This window comes from Tinamus guttatus, unplaced genomic scaffold, assembly GCF_059628265.1.
Source record: "Tinamus guttatus ecotype Peru unplaced genomic scaffold, ASM5962826v1 Tinamus_guttatus_pri_ptg000530l, whole genome shotgun sequence".
NCBI lineage: Eukaryota > Metazoa > Chordata > Aves > Tinamiformes > Tinamidae > Tinamus > Tinamus guttatus.
Window position 1 is genome coordinate 5,598,958 of NW_028289064.1, and position 17,747 is coordinate 5,616,704.

General features: G+C 35.8%; 1 protein-coding gene across 2 annotated transcripts in view; it reads right to left on the minus strand.

The window, feature by feature from the left end:
• The window catches only part of ARMC3 (armadillo repeat containing 3), a 49,499-nt gene extending 32,017 nt beyond the window's left edge, over window positions 1-17,482 (minus strand). For both annotated transcript variants that reach the window (XM_010213865.2, XM_088534019.1), the window contains exons 1-7: window positions 17,435-17,482; window positions 10,280-10,397; window positions 7,705-7,830; window positions 6,132-6,200; window positions 5,628-5,803; window positions 4,111-4,305; window positions 3,028-3,211 (exon numbers count right to left, since the gene is read on the minus strand). In XM_010213865.2, the coding sequence (XP_010212167.2) occupies window positions 3,028-3,211; window positions 4,111-4,305; window positions 5,628-5,803; window positions 6,132-6,200; window positions 7,705-7,830; window positions 10,280-10,397; window positions 17,435-17,482 (916 nt within the window). The remainder of the gene's footprint in view (window positions 1-3,027; window positions 3,212-4,110; window positions 4,306-5,627; window positions 5,804-6,131; window positions 6,201-7,704; window positions 7,831-10,279; window positions 10,398-17,434) is intronic.
• Window positions 17,483-17,747: the final 265 nt, after the last annotated feature.

Below are 17,747 nucleotides of genomic sequence, written 5' to 3' on the forward strand. Positions count from 1 at the left end.
TGACCTTACAGAATTATTTATACCAATTTTGAATGAAGAAAAGATTACGGTCTTGTGAACTCCCACTAACCTTGAGTTGAAATAACCCAAATAAGTAGAAAAAAACCCTGCATTAAAAAAAAATATGTTAATCAGACTACAGAGCATTTTACCATCTTCCCTTTTGAAAAGATGGTCAATTAGATACATGTAAAGAACTGGGAAAGGTTCAGATCAGAAGTGGGGTTGAACTCAAGGGAGCTCGATGACCACTTTCTCCACAGTGTTTTGTTGTTGTTGCAGCTAGCAGCGCAAAGGAAATGTCAGGCCCTACTTAATCAACAGTCCAGATAATCCACCTTGAAATATTCAATAGTTCACACAACTACACTGTATTTTGCGGTCTGAAATTACTGCATTATTTACTGGAAAATAATAGAATCAGAATAAAAATCACTGCCATAATTCTGAGAATACAAAATAAAACTATTGATGAATTAATGTAGAGCTATGTTGCAGAATGAATGATTTTTCCATGTCAAAGTGATAATGATTGTGTATAAAAATGTGATCAATTTTACCTTACTTAAACAAAGTAGCAACCTAAAGATGCATGCAATTTCAATTTGAATGTCACGTTTGCGCCTCCAAGTTATTTTGATATTGAGAATAGCTCTCAAACCATCATCTGTCTTCTAAAGAAAGAAACAAAAAAGCTACAGGAGTCCCCCCTTCCAGAGGGCACAGAACAAAACTGCTTGCTACAATCACACCTATGAGGAAAAAAAAAAAGCCATCTGTCATTGATAAACCTTTCAAAAACGAGCACTGCTGTATATTCAGCTGTTGGGAGTAAAAACCAGATACATGTTCCATCATGGCAGCAGTTCAGTTTTTCATTTTAATGAAAAGCAGCATTTATTTTTTCTCAACTATGCAGGAAATGTTCTTAAAATACAGCTATGTTTATCAAACCGGAAGAGTGCAGGCTACTGTGTGGCTATTGCAAATTTAATGAAAATGTCAAATATGAACTTAGAGCTCTGTTGTATCATATTGGATCCTACATCAAGTCAAGCACTAATGAATACATTTACTAATTAGCATAGCATTGTAGACTGGATTGGCTGTTCAGGATATTTCCAAGCAGGATCAAAAGACACAACTATTGCATAGTGTGGCAAATCTTTTTTTTTGCCTTCTTTTTGCTTCTGCTTGCTTTTTGCCTTTGAACTATTCTGTCTGACTCTAGACCTGCAGCTCTGAGTATGTGAAATAAATTTAATGTTTCCAGAGGCCATACTGAGCAGCAAGTTTACCGGACTGTGTTTTCCACTGTGCCACTACAACGCATTGCCATTTATCTAACTGTCTGTCAACAAAATTCTTCAGTTTTGAACCAAATATTTTATATCTTCTTTTTGATCTATTTTCCCAACTTAGCACATCCATACCAACTGTCACAGGTTGAAGAAGAGAGCAAACCTTTATAATAAAACCACATTGACTCCATTTGTAAAGAAAAGTGACAAGAAGATGCATCATCACTGGCAGTAACATCCAATGATATAGGATCATATGCAGAACTATAACATATTATGTTTAGATCTTGCATTGTGTGCTTTAAAAATGTGTTCAGACATGCTTTTACTAACAGCTGCTAAAATATTAGGCCACCAGAAACAAAAAAAAAATGAAGAAGAGAGAGAAAGAAGGCTACGCTTATGTGAAAATAAATATGAAAACGGAGTAACATGAAGTAGAAAGTAAGAACAAATATAAATAGCATACTACTCACAAGTGTGTCACAGGACTATAAAAATAATATTGACCAACCTAAGTTGCATAATAAAATAAAACTACAAGAAAAATACACAAAAGAAAACACTGGCATAAGCAGGACTCTTCTAATCTTTCATACCTCTAATAACATTATTTCAGATAATTTTCAGTGACATGTAAGGCTTCCAAGGGATAATAATGAAGCATCAGAAAGCATGCAGAAACTTACAAAATACTAGCAAAGGTAGCTTCTGCTCTTTCCATTTATAATTTGCAATCCAAATAATTATAAATATTCTGGATGTCAAACCAAGAAAGGTGAGAAAAGAATTGGACAAATAAGTTGAGATAAGAAGTAAGAAGGTCTGAAATACTGCAGAAAAGGAGAGATTTTTCTAGCCATGTATTCAATTAGGTAATATATTTGTAAAATATACATAAATTAAAGGCATGATTCAGCCATGAAATGATGGAAATATGAACAAAATATTTAAGCTCTACTGTCATAGTTACTGTCATAAAATCCCTTCACAGAATCTAAATCTTCAATAGACAGAAATATATTCTTTCTTACATTGAATTTTGCTATATAGCAGTACAAGGCATATGTTGCAACTCAGAAACCAATGTATGGAAGGATTTTCATATGCAGATTTATTTAAAAAGAATCCTTGTGGGCAAAAATGATGAGCCTGTTCTGCCTAATTCAGAATTCCTTGTTGAATTAAAGAAAACTCTATAAAAAAGAACCGTAGGATGAGTAATTATAAAAAGATGACAATGAAAATATTTAACTCCACTGGGAATATTAATCTGCAAGCCACGTGAAGGGCTTTTTTCATGTTCCCATTAAAGGAATTTGTGTTTGAAAATGCTTGGCATTTGGATGAGGAGTTGAATGTAGAAGGAAGTAAGCTTGTGCTTAAGTCTTAACCAATACCACTGTGAAATAGTGCTGGCAGAGAAGGTTTAAGATGGCAGTTAAATGGCATCACTAAATAGAAGGCAAAGACCAGTTTCTGGGGTCCATTTCTGCTTTTGAGGAGAGTACTTTGCAAGATATATTACAAATGAATTGAGGGAAAATCTTAAAATCTTTATATGTACAACGTAGCATTCGCTTGCTGCTCTGATTGCCAAGCTTCATCATTTTAACTCATTCTCGCCAATGTCTTCCTCAGCACAACCACTACCCTGCTGCATGAAAATTCACTTCATAAACAAATTCACTAAATAGTATGCATAGATTTCTAAAAAGTCACATACAGTCATAAGCAGCCTTGGCAATTGCCCTCGCTGCGTTCTTCTGAACTTCAGGAATAGTAGAAACTTCTATAAATGAAAGCAGCTTTTTAAGGCCTCCCGACCGCTGAATCAATTGCATAGTATCCACATCTTCGAGACAATTCCCCACCACAGCAAGAGCTTCCACGTGTAGATCACTGAATTCCTAATAAGGGAAAAAACAAACAAATAATCTTCCAATCAGCATTAAAATATGTTTAGCTTTTATCTTTGTAGCATAATTGGCATACCTGTCTTTTGGACAGTTTGCTTAGATTACCAAGAATATCTTTTAATTCTCATGTTGTTCATATAATTTCCCTAATGTTCCTTAAGATACAGTACAACTTGTCTAAAACAGCGAAAAAACAGGGAAGTTATTGTTTATTTCTGAGTGGCTTCAGAAGGTATTCAGAATGATAGTAAACTTTTCAAAATATTTCAAATACTTTACTAATTTTGCTAGAAAACATACTTCCCATGAGATGAAATAAGTAGCGGTAATATATAGGGATATCTGAAGGCAAGAAGCACTAAAGTGAGTTTCATATTAACATAAACAATTAAATTTCCAAGGTAAGAAATTATATTTATAGCTGTTGCTATCGAAGTAAATTTAGAAAGCAAGACTAACTTTCAAACTAGGAATGACCACCAAGTATAGTTCAACATGTAACCAGCAATTTGGGTAAAACATTGTATAAATAGTTACATTACGATTTTTCTGATATTTACAACAGCTTGAGAATTGGATAGCAAATGCAAATCAATATAACTAATAGCAATTAGTTATACTAACTGCCCGTTAAGCAAATAAAACATAGTTTTGGGTGAATTCCTTTGTTCCATATCTACTGTTAATGCTACATAATTTTATTTTATCTACTGTACTGTGGCAAAGTGAAAATCTGAGAAAGTAAACCAAACTGTATGCTGCTTCTAATTGTTTAATATGTAAGGAGTTCCTTCTTTTCCTTCATTCTCCCATAATATGAACAGTATTTTTGATCAGTAATACAAATATAAACAGCAGGAACAGCAACTTCTAAGGCAAGTAAACTGTACCTTGGTTTCTAGGATCTTAAGGAGATAATCCAACCCTTGGTGTTCTGTCAGTATTATCCTGGTTTCTCTGTCATTGCTAATTACTTCCAAGGTTTTGAGGGCTAACAACTGAATAACTGGGTATTCAGATTTCAGTAGTTCCAGCAAGGCTGGAATTACATTCAGTTCACGAACTGCAGCCCGGCTTTGAAAATCCTGCAGTAAAATATTCAAAGGAAGAGTGTAAGTGATGGAGAACATAACAGCACAACAATTCCTGACTTACAGAAGGAACAGGGAGAATCTGATTTCAAATACACAACACTGAGTCAATACTCCAGAACTGCCAGTTCTGAAGATTTCTTTCTTTTCAGCTAAGAATCAAACAATCTGTATAAAAAACTCCCCTCAAACATAAAATCCAACTATTTTTCATGAGTGAGGTATACACTGCAGTATCTCATTCTGTCTAAGGGAGCCTGCTTGCTTTTGTTTTTTTTTGTCTGCACATACACATATTTCTTTGAGAAAGTTTTTTAAATTTAGTTTGACCATTTTGATTTTCCTCATTTGGAGGGAAAAGATTATTATTATGGTTGCCTGGTTGCATCTTCTTTTGTTTCAATAGCTATAAAATAACAATTTAAAAATTAAATTTAAACAGTGTATATGCTGCTTAATAAAGAGCAGTAGTAGATTATACTAAGAAAGAAAAAGTATAAATAAATCACAATTTGGTTTTAAATAGCTTATTGCACATGTGCAGCATGCAATTATCCTTATCAATATAAGCAAGCACCAGGTGCAGTTATCCAGATATACCCCACAACAAAGACAGTGAGATAGTAAGAAAGGGGAAAGAGTAAAATGTGATTCTGAATAGACATGCTCTGATGCCCCAAAAGAGATAGAGTTATAAACTGAATTCATTATTGAATGGAGTCGCTTCAGCCTGGGAAGAGAACTGCCATACAAATGCATCATTCTTCTGCTAAGCAGCATATGGATGACACTGGCTCTGAGTGTGAAAGAAGCCAATAACAAATCTACTCCTTCCAATATGGAAAGCAGTTGTTAACAACATTCACCTATCATTAGAAAGATGTTTAAAATCTCGACTATGGGACTTGTTGGTCAAAACAAGGCAGAATGCAAATTGTGGTTCTTTAATTCACAGGATTATTCCTATCTTTTGGATAGAAGCATTATGCTCTCATTACTGAGATTAACATTTTCCACATAAGAAAACAAATTCATATTTAATTAAGAACACATTTGAATCTGATTCTGATCTTACTTACATTGCTGTACTGTGAGGATAAGTGCATTAAGGTCAACAAAATTAGAGTCAAATAAGCTAATTTAAAACTAATGTTACCATCAAAGATTTGGGTGTAGTGATTTCAAATACATTCATGTATAAGGGACAGTACAAGAATGAAATATTTTTAAACGATTAACCCTGCAGGGGATTGGCAGAGAAAGCTTATCTGCCTCTTCAATTGGGAAGGGGGGAAAAAAAAAAAAAAAGCCTTTACCTGCACCAAGAGATAGATACATTCAACCGAATTCTTCTTAACATCAGGATCAGGGCTACCTAGTAGTCTGATAAGTGGTTCTAGTCCGCCTTGCTCAAATATCTGTATTTTACTAGTATACTCAGAAGCCATATGTGCTAGACATAGCGTAGCAAATTCATGGATGACTACATCTTCTATGGGGAAAAGAAACATTTTTTTTTATTCAACACAGTATATGTTCACTAATTTGATACTTTAGTATCAAATTTAGCATTATTTAAAGTCAATAAGCATTAATGTTAATCATATCATACCTTTTCATATACATGTTGTTCCATCTGTCCAATATAAAATACTACTAACTGAATAGCTGAGCTGTGCCTATAAAAGCAGTTACCACTTTAATATGTATTGCGACAATCACCAGCTATAAAGAGTGTTCTATTAAGGTTCCTGATCAAATGGCAATAGTACATTATTTCCAATAGCATTTTCATACAAGAAAGGAATACTACAAGTTACCTTCCGGTGCCAGCCGTGATATAAGGGAATTTGTAGCATCCAGTTCTCTCAACAACTTCCTTACATCAGCTACAAGGAAATAAACATAGATATGAAGTCTTTTCTTTGGCTAACTGAACTGAGTAAAGAAACAGGACTTCTGCTTCAAACAAAAAGCACTTAAGTTTACTCCCTGGGTGAGGAAAAGGTCCAACTGGGAGTGACACCCAGCACAAATTATAGGAAGATGATAATGGGCTCAGAAAACATATACAGGAGATTCTCAAGCACCAGACAACATATTCAGTGCTGTTTGATATACAGAAGAGTTCCCTGATTCTTCATTAAATTTTCATTCACTTGCATCTAGCTAGTTCTTATTAAGCACTGTACAGTTTTAGTTGTCAAAAAAGTCATGCCCTAATAATTAAAATTATTTATAGGTATTAAGGCTTTCTATTGAACTAAAAACAATCCTTCCATTATTTAATTTTAAAGCCATCATTTTCTAATTTTCTGCTAACACAGCCCAGATTGCAAATTGAAAACATAAATTATATTTGTCTTATTAAAACCTCAATAATGACTTTCAGAAAGCACTTCTATTGTAGTCAATAGCAAACTGGAAAAAAAAAAACATGATGACTAGCTAGAAATACTGAAAAGCACTCTTTGGGACAGACGTCGTGATCTTAAGGGATGTGTTGTGACTGTCAACACATCACAGTGTTAACATGCAAGAGAAAAGATATGAAGTGAATATACTTTTAAGGGGAAAAAAATAAAGCTGTGACTAAAATGGAAGAGCTAGAGTCATTCAGACCTGTATTTCTGCGGAAGCAAAGCATGCCAAGGTCTGATGGGAATAACTGTGATCTAGTGCTGAGCTGAAGGTAGCGTAAAGGACATAAGGTTCAATGCAACAAGAAAAGCAAAGAGCAGTTGGTGAAAGCAACATTAATAGGGATTAGGGCATCACCATGAAAAACAGATCATTTGCCTACATAAATCTGGACAGATCATTTGGGCAGATCATCTGCCTACATAAACGCTACATATACTCTATATACTCTACGTATACTCTCTATATACTCTACATACGCTGTTATGGCTCTAGAAAATGCCCTACACTGATGTGAATGCAATGTCTCCAAAAGGTACTTGAGACATGCTGAATTTTACCAGCTCAGATACTGCTAGAGCATCTACATCAGCACTGACTTGCCAGTGAAGCTCAGTAAATCTGCATGCCAATGTTTGACATTTCAGTACTTCAACTGCTATCAATATCATGTAAAAGATGAATGTTATGTCCACTTATTTAGTCAGGCTTTTCCAGACAGACAGAATTCCAGAAATAGGCTGTTCCGATCTGGAACATTATCAAAATAAGGAATTATCTGGAATTATCAAAAATAAGAACTGAAGGGAAATCCACTTTTTCCTATTTTTTTTTCAAAATTAGTGGAGATCATTAGAGGTAAACTTGTCCTTTGTTTGGAGGTTAGTACAGGAATTTTTCACATGGATCACTTGTTCCTTTAACAATTATACTCTTGGACATTGAAAAATATTAAGAAATTGAGACTCTTACGATTCGATGCCATGATCCCAAATACTGTAACGGCATTTCTGCGTACAGTTGGATCTTCATGTGAGATGAGTTTATATAGAGGTTCCACTGCTCCAAGACCAAGAAGTGTCACTTTGTTTTCATCACCTGAATAGTAATTAGGTTAGAAATCTGGTAAAAATGTAATGGGAAGTCAACATTTCTAATGTAACAAAGTTAGTAGTAGTTACCAATCTTTCATTGGACTACAGAAACAAAGAAGTCCTTGCTTCTGGTTCCATGCTTGACCATGTCCTTGTTGATGCATGCTATTAATTGAATTTAAAGATAATTCAAAGCAATTGTTCAGAAAGACAGACTACAGCACAAGAGATCTCCAGTGCTGACACTTTTACAAATTTATACAGGAGTCAGGAAGAACCTGTCTGTACTCTGTGATGGTAAGGAAGAACCATTGCATGCTGCAGGGAAGGATATAATTTGGTTCTGCACCATCAGGTATGTTTAGGGTCATTGATGCCCTTAATCCATCCAGTCATAAGAGAGTTCACCTCAACCTGGATATTTCAAATATATGTGGTAAAAATAATTACTTTAAGAAACATCAATGAGAGAAAAGTCAAGCACTCAGAAGCCAAAAATTCCGGTACTAGAGTTTACTATTCAAATTAAAATATTCCCATCTTAATGTGTATGATGGATAGTCCTTAAAAACACCATCAGATATTACTATTTCCTTGGAATGTAGCACTGGAACAGCCTCTAGGATTGATTCACATCTGTATAATAAAAGGATGCTTCTTTCTGTTGAACTCCCACTTCCTGGAGGCTGCAGGAATAGTATGAAGGATACCTTCCTACCTGGGGAAGTAGAGGTGAAAGCTATTATAGCACCTCATTTTACTTTCCTCTTTTCTTACCTGCCTATTTTATTTTACTGGAAAAACAAAACAAAACAAAACAACAGCTAATTCATTCTATGGACACGCACTTTTCCTCAACTGAAGCAATTTATAGGATTTGGATCATTAAATTCTGAGTTTTCCACCACCTGAGAATGGAGAACTTCATACCTGAATAGACTCCAGGTAAGCAAGTGTTTTGTATGATTAGTCTCGTCTGTTTCTGCTCTTTCAAAACCCTCTACATCCTATGAAAAAAAATCCCAAACCTGTTTTTTTTTTCCCTTTGTTTGTGCACCAGCCTTATAATCTATTCTCTAAAGAACAGTGGGACAAGCTGCCTACCCTTTCAGGGTAAAATAAGGCAATGTGAGAAGAAACCAGAGAACTACAATCACTTTCAGGCCAAAACCCAGCCAATTAAGACAGGAACTACCTCTTATTGAGGAGTATGGCTTAAATTATTAGCAATATCCAAGGAATAAATAAATTTTGAGGTGAAAAAAACCCTTCCCTTGTACAATACTGCAAGAAGCGATAGTCTAGTCTTCTGGAAGATTACAGGAATACCTACATTAATAATTTAAAGGATTATTCATTTAGTAGAAACAGTAAAATAAAATATCTGTCATCTTGTTGCATTCCATATGTTACTTTGGACACTAGGGAAGGAGCCAGCGTATAGTGGGCGGTTAAGAGCTGTCTCCCAACATTTCAAGTTCTCTCTTCACATATTTACAAATTGTTTGCATGTCCTTGGCCAAACTAGCCTTTTTAAGCTGAACTTAAACATTTTTCAGAATCCAAATTATCCCTAGACAACTGTCAAAGCCTTCAGCTTTTCTCTCATAACGTCAGCAGTGCTGATAATTACTACCAGCACAATCATCAGCATATACAAAAACATAATCTTTTAAGGGAACATAAATTAAATGACAATTAATATAAAAATAAATGAATTATACCAAGGATGCTAATAGCATATGCCAGTTTGACTGGAGTGGGTGGTATGGAATGAGTAGGAAACAACTTCGGAAATCATGTACTTGACTGTTTTGAGCCTTTGTTAGACAGTTGTCTAATGGGCATCCAGAACATGATGCTTAATTATATGTGATTCACACAGGGACCTGGAGGATTTGTATCTTAGAGACTTGTTAGATTTCCCACACACGCAGAAACAAGCTACATACTGGAGGCTAAGAGATCACCAGCAATTATCTATCATAGAAGTTCTTACAAAGAATAGGAAAAACTAACATAAACAGACTAAAAAGCAATTTTCATTCAAAATACACTGCCTACCAAAACACAAGAACATTGAAATAATTGTTTTCCCATTTTGAACTATTACTAGTGCAGAACTTTCAAATTCTAGTATGAAAATTAGAATCTAATCCAAGATGCTAGTGTGTTACCCATAACGAAACAGAATTAGACTGCATTTAAAGGAAGCTCCATTAAAAAGAGAATATCTATAAAATCTGAAAGCACAAAATTAAAAATTTACTTCATAATACTCACAAGATTTCGGTCCTTTATTACAGCAACCATAGGTGTGATCGATACTGCAGGACCCCCCAAAAAATTGATGGAAATCTTTGATAACAAAGATGTTAACACTAACAAACTAAAAAATTCTGAACAACTATCTGTAAGCAAGGCAGAACAACGCTTATCAAAATAAGACTAACCTTTTGATGCAAATTTATATATGGCCTCACATGCTTTGATCAAAACTTCCTCTTCAGGAGAACTGAGCATTAGCACGGCCGTTGCTGCTGTTTTGCTTTCAATTAATAAAGGATCAAACTACAACCAAAACAAGGAAAGAACAGTCAGAGTTTATACTGAGCCTTACGGTGTGCTTTGGTAGACTCTCATATTTCATTATAAAAAAGTAATTTGAGATCTGCAGTGAACTATAAATACTATCATGGCTTTCTATTTACCTAGAGAATTTCACTTTTTTAACAACAGTTGAGTTGTTGCTGAAAAATAAGGAAGAATAATTGACTTCAAAATTGATTCATGATTTCATTTTGTATGAAAATTTTGGGAAACCTTGGCAATTTCCTGTACATGAAAGGAGCTGTGAAGGCAACAGGCTATGAAATTCTGCTTTGTATGAAAGCGAAGCATCCTGAGGCATCAGAACCAATCATGAAACAACCTCTGGGAAAAATAATGCAAGAAGAAGCCGTGCACAAAATCTATGAACTTAGATGCTGCATGAGAGAAAGGATGTGATTTCTCAGTGTCATTACTATTTTGTGATAGTTTCAAAAATACACAGTGACCTTTTCTTAGCCTTCTTCAACTCGGTTCACTTGTCAAACACTCGCTTACCATGATCCTGTACTAGCTGCAGCGTTTTGATATGATCCCAGCTTAGCCAGCTGGAAGTGATACAAAGTGTTCGTTTCCATCCCCGACCCCTCTCACACTGAGAGAAATCTTCCCGCAAATCCAGCTGCTTTGACCCTCTTAATAGACTCTTTGGGACTAACATAGTTTGAGAAAGGGCATTCTTCTAAAAAAGCCTCTTCGTTCTTTAATAAGACACAAGAATTTATCAAAATTTTACCCAATAAAAAGTTTTAATCCCATTTGGAATTAAAATACATTTTTTATATGTGAAAACTCTCTCCTGTCCCACTCTTTTCACACTCAACGGCCAGAGAGCGCATGTGTTACATACACACTGCAGTCATTCACAGTTTCTCAATATCAATATATTTGTTTAGATAGGATATAATTTGCATTGCTGTTACAGTATATACTAACACTGTGGGTTCCTTAAAATATCAGGTAGCTGAACAATGAGGGCATGGAGATCTACACACATCCTTTATCAATCGAGGAAATTATTTGGAGCAAATCTTCATCAAAGATATGAGGAAGGAAAAGGAAAAAACAGGAAGCTTTTTCTCCTTCTGAACATGTTCAAAAATAAGGCAAAATATGATGTTAAGGCCCAGGCATCTCAATGTGCATTTCTGACGGGTTCCCAAATCAAAGCAAGTAAAAAAAAAAAAAAAAAAAAAAAGAAAAGAAATCCCAGTCCACTCTAGGCTATTCCTAGATTAGTCCCTTGGAGGTAATGCTAGATAAAAGTACAAGATAAGACATGACATTTTTCAAGAATGTATTTAAATTTAAATGGTCCTTCAGGTAACAAATTCAGAATCGTATATATTGTAAATTTAAATAAAGTATTACTTAAATACTAAGCAGATGTGACAGGGTCACTAACGAAACCCATACGTACAAATGCTGCCTTCCAAATATTTTGCAAATTGAGAACTTTTAGCATATAGGTCACAGCAAGAGGAGAAAAAAAGATTTTGGCAAACAGGAAAGGAAATCCTTTGAGATGATTCTTTATAGGCTGCAGCCAGCGTAGCTGTATCCTTTGCAACAGGTAGCTCTGCGCCCCAGCACAAGAAGGGAAGGGTGCACCTCTACATCAACAATTACTTTGTTGCAATTAGCTGTTTGATTAGCAGAGGACACTAGGAGTATGTTTAAGCTGCGACTGCTTTATCAGTATGGGTACACTGTATCTGCAGTTTGGACCTAATGTGGATAGAGTTAAACCTGTGCAGATGCAGGTTTGCATTACCAAAAGAGGCAAAAGAAATTGTATCACTTTGACACCACAACTGTGTCTGCTGTAAGCTGACCCGCAGCTCGGCTGCACACAGGTTACTTCTCTATGACCAAGGCAGCTATATTGCCAAAAATCTTTATGTAGATGTTGAGTATGAGCTCGCCAGGGCACTTTTTATCCTAGCGAAAGATAAACCCTTTTTCCCCCCTGAATCCTCCCTTCCATTTCAGCTGCTCCTCAGGGCCACCTGGGCATTCCGAGGGGCTGCAGCAGAGCAGGACCCTTCCCACACCTCGGCCGTCCTTCCTCCACCCGGCCCTGGAGGCCTTCTCCATGCTGATTGTTGGGAGCCTCCATTAATGACACGTTCTGCTATGAAGTAAGAATATAAATAATAAAAGAATAAATTTAAACCTACAATTTCTCTACTGAAATTCAAAATGGGTTCCTAATAGCTGTCAAAAGCTATTTCAGAGATTTTAATCTTACTAGGCCTTGAATGAAAGGTGATTTATAGCTAAATAGGCAGAGACAAATTCAACCCTGCAGAAACTTCACTGCCAACAGCATGCTTGAGTCTGGCCACATACATGGTGCTGGGAGGAAATTGTAATTTTTAGTAAATGCTGTTAGTCCTTCAGAGAAAAATAAATTAAACACAAAGATTGACCTCAGATAAAGTTTAATAAGAAATGAAATATGGAATAAGAGTTTTCGGTCTCAGTAATTTATTTATATTGATTAAATACCAAAGACACTATCACACTGCTCCATTTCCTTTGCCTCTCTCCTGCTCACAAGTAATTGTATAAACTACAATTCACTGACAATTCCCCAGCTTTATCACAGTTGGGGCATGAGCAGAGTCAATTGATCTACTCATTTATATAGACATCAGATTCACTGCTACCGCCTGAAATATTTAACGGTCAGCTTCCTATTAGCAGTATCGTTTGACTTAAAATGTAGTAAAAAGAGTCACTGAAATGAACATATGTTTAAAAAGAGGTCTGAGCCTGATTGATTTTCTGGAAAGTAATATTTTCAGTCAAAAATATCACAGAACTGGATGTAACACTTCCTCAACATGATGCTAGCATAGCTAGTGTTCATTTTGTTTTGTTTTTTTTTTTTTGTTCTTAAGATTTGCTCCAAAATCTTCTTGATTTTCTCTGGACTCTCCTCAGGTACATACAGGCCAGACTGAGTGCTAGAATATGTTTGAACTCACACACAAGCTTGAAATAAATCCCCAAATCTTGTTTAATAAACAGTAATATTTCCACTCTAATTTTATATAAGAAAAATAAATGAAAAAAATGCTATAATTCAAAACATATATAGAGAGAGATTTATATATATATATGATAAAGTTTTTTTGTGCATTTAACTTGGAAGCTTCTGGAATCTCCATCAGATTTTTGGCTTCCATAAACCCACTGTTTTGAAATGCTAAATCAAAAATAACATAAAATGTTTCTAGTCAGACTAAATAGTCCATCTAGCCCAGCATCCTGTCCCTGTACAGAGGCCAGTAACCAGCGAGCGCAAGCAGACTATTAACCTTTGCTAACCTCACCTCCTGCCTCTGTGCTTAAAAAGCACAAGAGAACTTTTTTTGCCAATTAATTAAGTAAATATTTTTTGCAGCCATCTGTATTTTAGCTATCCTTAATACCGAGGCATAAGTATCATAGTTAACAATGTCTTAGGTAAACAGCAGTGCCTTTTCTTCGGATTAATTTATCACTTGATAATTCTGTCTATCTCCCTTCTTCCGCAGTTCTTTCACTGTGAGAAAGAGAAATAAATTATACCTATTTGCCTTCTCTCTACATGCATAATTTTCTAGGCTTCTATTATTTGCCTTTTCACAGTCATTCTTTTTTTGGGAAGAGGAATCCTACTCTATTTGATATTTCCCAACTAAAAAGCTATTCTGATTATTCTTGCTGTCTGTCTTGGTACTTTTCTAGTTCATCTGTATCCTTTTTGAGATGCAGAAATCTCAACTGTTAATTGCATTCAACATATGAAAGTCTAATGGAATAGTTATTGGTGTGGTGTTTTGCCTTTGATTTTTTTCATTAATAATTTGAAGGCTGAACTCATGTTTTTGGCTGCTGACTGACATTTTCATGAAGCTAGCCCATTAATCCTCATGGGATGGATGACACAGGTTGCAGAATAAATCCCCATGACAGGGCACTGGCAACCTCTCTCCATTACATAAACTGAACTCTAATTTGTCTTCTCACCTTTGCTTTCTGTTTTATAACCAGACATTATAGGCATGAGAGGACTTTCTTTTTTACCTGTCAGCATTTATGTCAAAGAGGAGTTTGGTTAAAGACTTGAAAAATCTAAATAAACAGATCATCACTATCTCCTTGCTCACTGATTTCTTTATACAATTTGAAAAGATTGCTAATATAAGATTTTTCTCCATACAAGTCAGGTTGCTTCTGCCCCGCTATTGCAATATGCAATCACATACATATTTCATTTTTTAAATCATTTCTACAATTTAATCCTTTTAACAAATGAATCAAATTAAGGCAAACCTGTACAAAGGCAAACCCCTACAAAGCTTTTTTTGCAGCATGTCAGCTCCCAGCCTGTGCTGCAGACTGGGATTATCCTCTCCGGATGCAGGACTTCCTTGAACTTCATGAGATGCTTCTCAGCCCACTTCTCCAGTCTGTTGAGATAACGCTCCATGGCAGCACAACCACCTGGTGGATCAAGCCCTCCTCCCAGTTTTGCAATGACTGCAAACCCGCGCAGTGTGCGCTCTGTCCCCTCAACCACATAATTAACGAGGAGAATAAACAGTATTTGCCCCTGGGGGCTTCCAGCTTCATACTGCCTCCTCCTAGCCTTCATGCTACCCATAACAACCCTTTCCGCTCGCAGTTCAGCCATTTTTCAGGCCTCATGAAAGCTAGTCCATTTATCTAGTCCCTACTTCCACAGTTTGTGTATATCACAACAGGTACTTTTGAAAGCCTTGCTAAACTCGAGTCAAACTGACTCCAGAAGAAAGTGTTTCTCTGCAGACTGAATTTCAGGAGTTGACAGTACCACCTCCTCATATTCCAGCATCGCTTCCTTTATAACATTGTGTTGTAAATGAAGCTGTTTTCAAAAATATTCAGGTATTTATAGTTTTCAGGGCTGACGCCTCAGTACATTCTCAAGTGGTAAGCTTTAACTTCCATTTTTATATCTATGCCCCAATAGATGGTCAAATAGGAAAAACTTCTAGACTAACCTTAATGAAGATATTGTATGGAAAGTTCCTATCAATCATGCCAAAGCTACCATATTTCATCTATCTAAAACACATTTTAAGGTTATCCATATAGAGCAGCAAGGTGAAAGCAGTATTTATATACTATACAGAGAAGATCAGCACACAGAAAATAAAAGCCAAATTAAGAAAGGCAGGGACAAAAGGGCCCTCAGGAATACTCTCTGGTATGTATAAGCAGTGTTCTCTAAGCTGAGAACAGGTTCTTCACCTGTTTCTAGAAATCTGCAAAAATCAGCGGTCACCTGCAGTCCCACATATTCCCAGGACACTCTGCAGGCACAGAGGCCATCTTATCTGCCACATTATCTCAAGGTCTCTTTTCTTGAACTTGATGATTTCCATGCACAGTTTAATACGCAGTCGATATTAGTTACTACAGCTTGTACTTTGTCTGCGTCTCATTTCCCGTCATCTGAGATACCCCAGCCAAGCTTAGAGTTCTGAAATCTGATTTTACAAGATCACTGTTACCAATATTCAATTGGCTAGAATATTTGTTTGGCTTCTAGTTAGAACTAATCAATAAGCTATTTTCATATTTAATAGTTTTGGTATGCAACATTCAGTTGTTTTCTCCTGATAGGATTGCTAGAGGGAATGTGCTACTCTGAAGTACAGTAATGTTAAGCATTTAAGCCAAAAACTGCAGATGCCATCTGGACTTCACTCTTTCCAATGCTCTATATTTTAATCACTCTATTGACTATTCATTTAATATTTCCACTTGTTAAACATCTTTTTCTAACATTATCCATAGTTACTATAGTAGTTAGGAGGTGGTACCACACATTTCTTCAGAAACTCTCATAGTGTCATTTGGATCTAGAAACTATGCTTCTGCTTCTACTGACTTTCTAGATATTTACTGAAATGGTCTCCTTACCTTTTTTTTTTTTTTTTTTTTTCTTTCTTTCTTAGACTCCAAAGATACTTGGTTTAATTCTTCAGGCCTATTTTACACAGACAACTACTTTGACTCCTTCACCTCCTTCCTTGCTTTTTAGGTTATTCCATGCAGAAAAGACTTTAAATTTATTTATCCTCTCATGTTTCTTTAACAGTCTTATTTCAAGCCTCCTTTCATGAGGATTCACTGGTGTCTTCAGATTATGTATTACATTTTTAATATTCATCTGTCCATAGAACAGTTGGGTGAGAACTGTTATCAGCTGCGAAGTCTCAGTGATATCATGGCTTTGGATATGAGTTGAAGTGACTGATTTTTCATGGTCTGGTTGGGGTTCTACTTCCTCATCAATTTAGTTATCATCTGGTACAGAATTTACATTATACTCTGGTCAATAGTCTTATTTCTTTTTCTTTCTGAACAAACCAATTAGACTCCAAAAATGTCTATATTTTGAATTGCTATCATTATTTGGGTCCCGCTCTAGCTCATGGGTTTGCATAGACTCTCAAAAAAGTATGTATGTATGTATGTATGTATGTATACATAAATCCCAGACCTCCAACCTCTGGAGTCTGTATTTGGCTGCAGTCCCACTACTTCTCACCATAGTACCCTTAACGACAACAGAAGACCTCGAACCGCTGATAGTGAATTTGTATATTTGCAAAAGATCCAAACTACTGGCAGATTTTGGGGCTCTCTTCTCCTTTCTCTCCTTTGATTTTTTACAAGTGGAAGGTCAATACTGTTCTTCCAATAAAAATAAGCCCAGATTGTTTCATAGGTTACTACTTGCAAAGCCTGCCAGAGACAACAAGCTCCACGAAGAACCAGACACACCCAGTTACCCTGGTTTGCATGCTGTCCAAAATAAACAGAATCATCGTTAAAAAACATTTTTAGAATTATGTGGGTAAACTAGTGGAGTAAGGAACTATGTAAGGATGGTAGAGCCAGGCACATAATTGTGTAATGTATATTTTATAGTGCACAGCAGTTTATTAACTTACCACATCCTTGGGTGGAGACTCTACTTCCTTCTTCACTTTTTTACCCATTCTAAAAACAAACAAACAAGAATATAAAACAGACAAACTCCCTCCTGTGTTTTAGGAATCAGCTTACTGGTGATTTAGGGAAGCTTGCAAGACAGAATTTCTTTGCAGTAAATCATTCCCTTTAAACCGTAAAGTTTCATTTGTGCCACAAAACAAACTTCCTAACACTTGAACACAATTGGTAAAATACATCTAACAAAATATATATTTTAGAAGAAGGATGTAAGACACCACAGACTCAAGCTATAATGTTGTACAAATACAT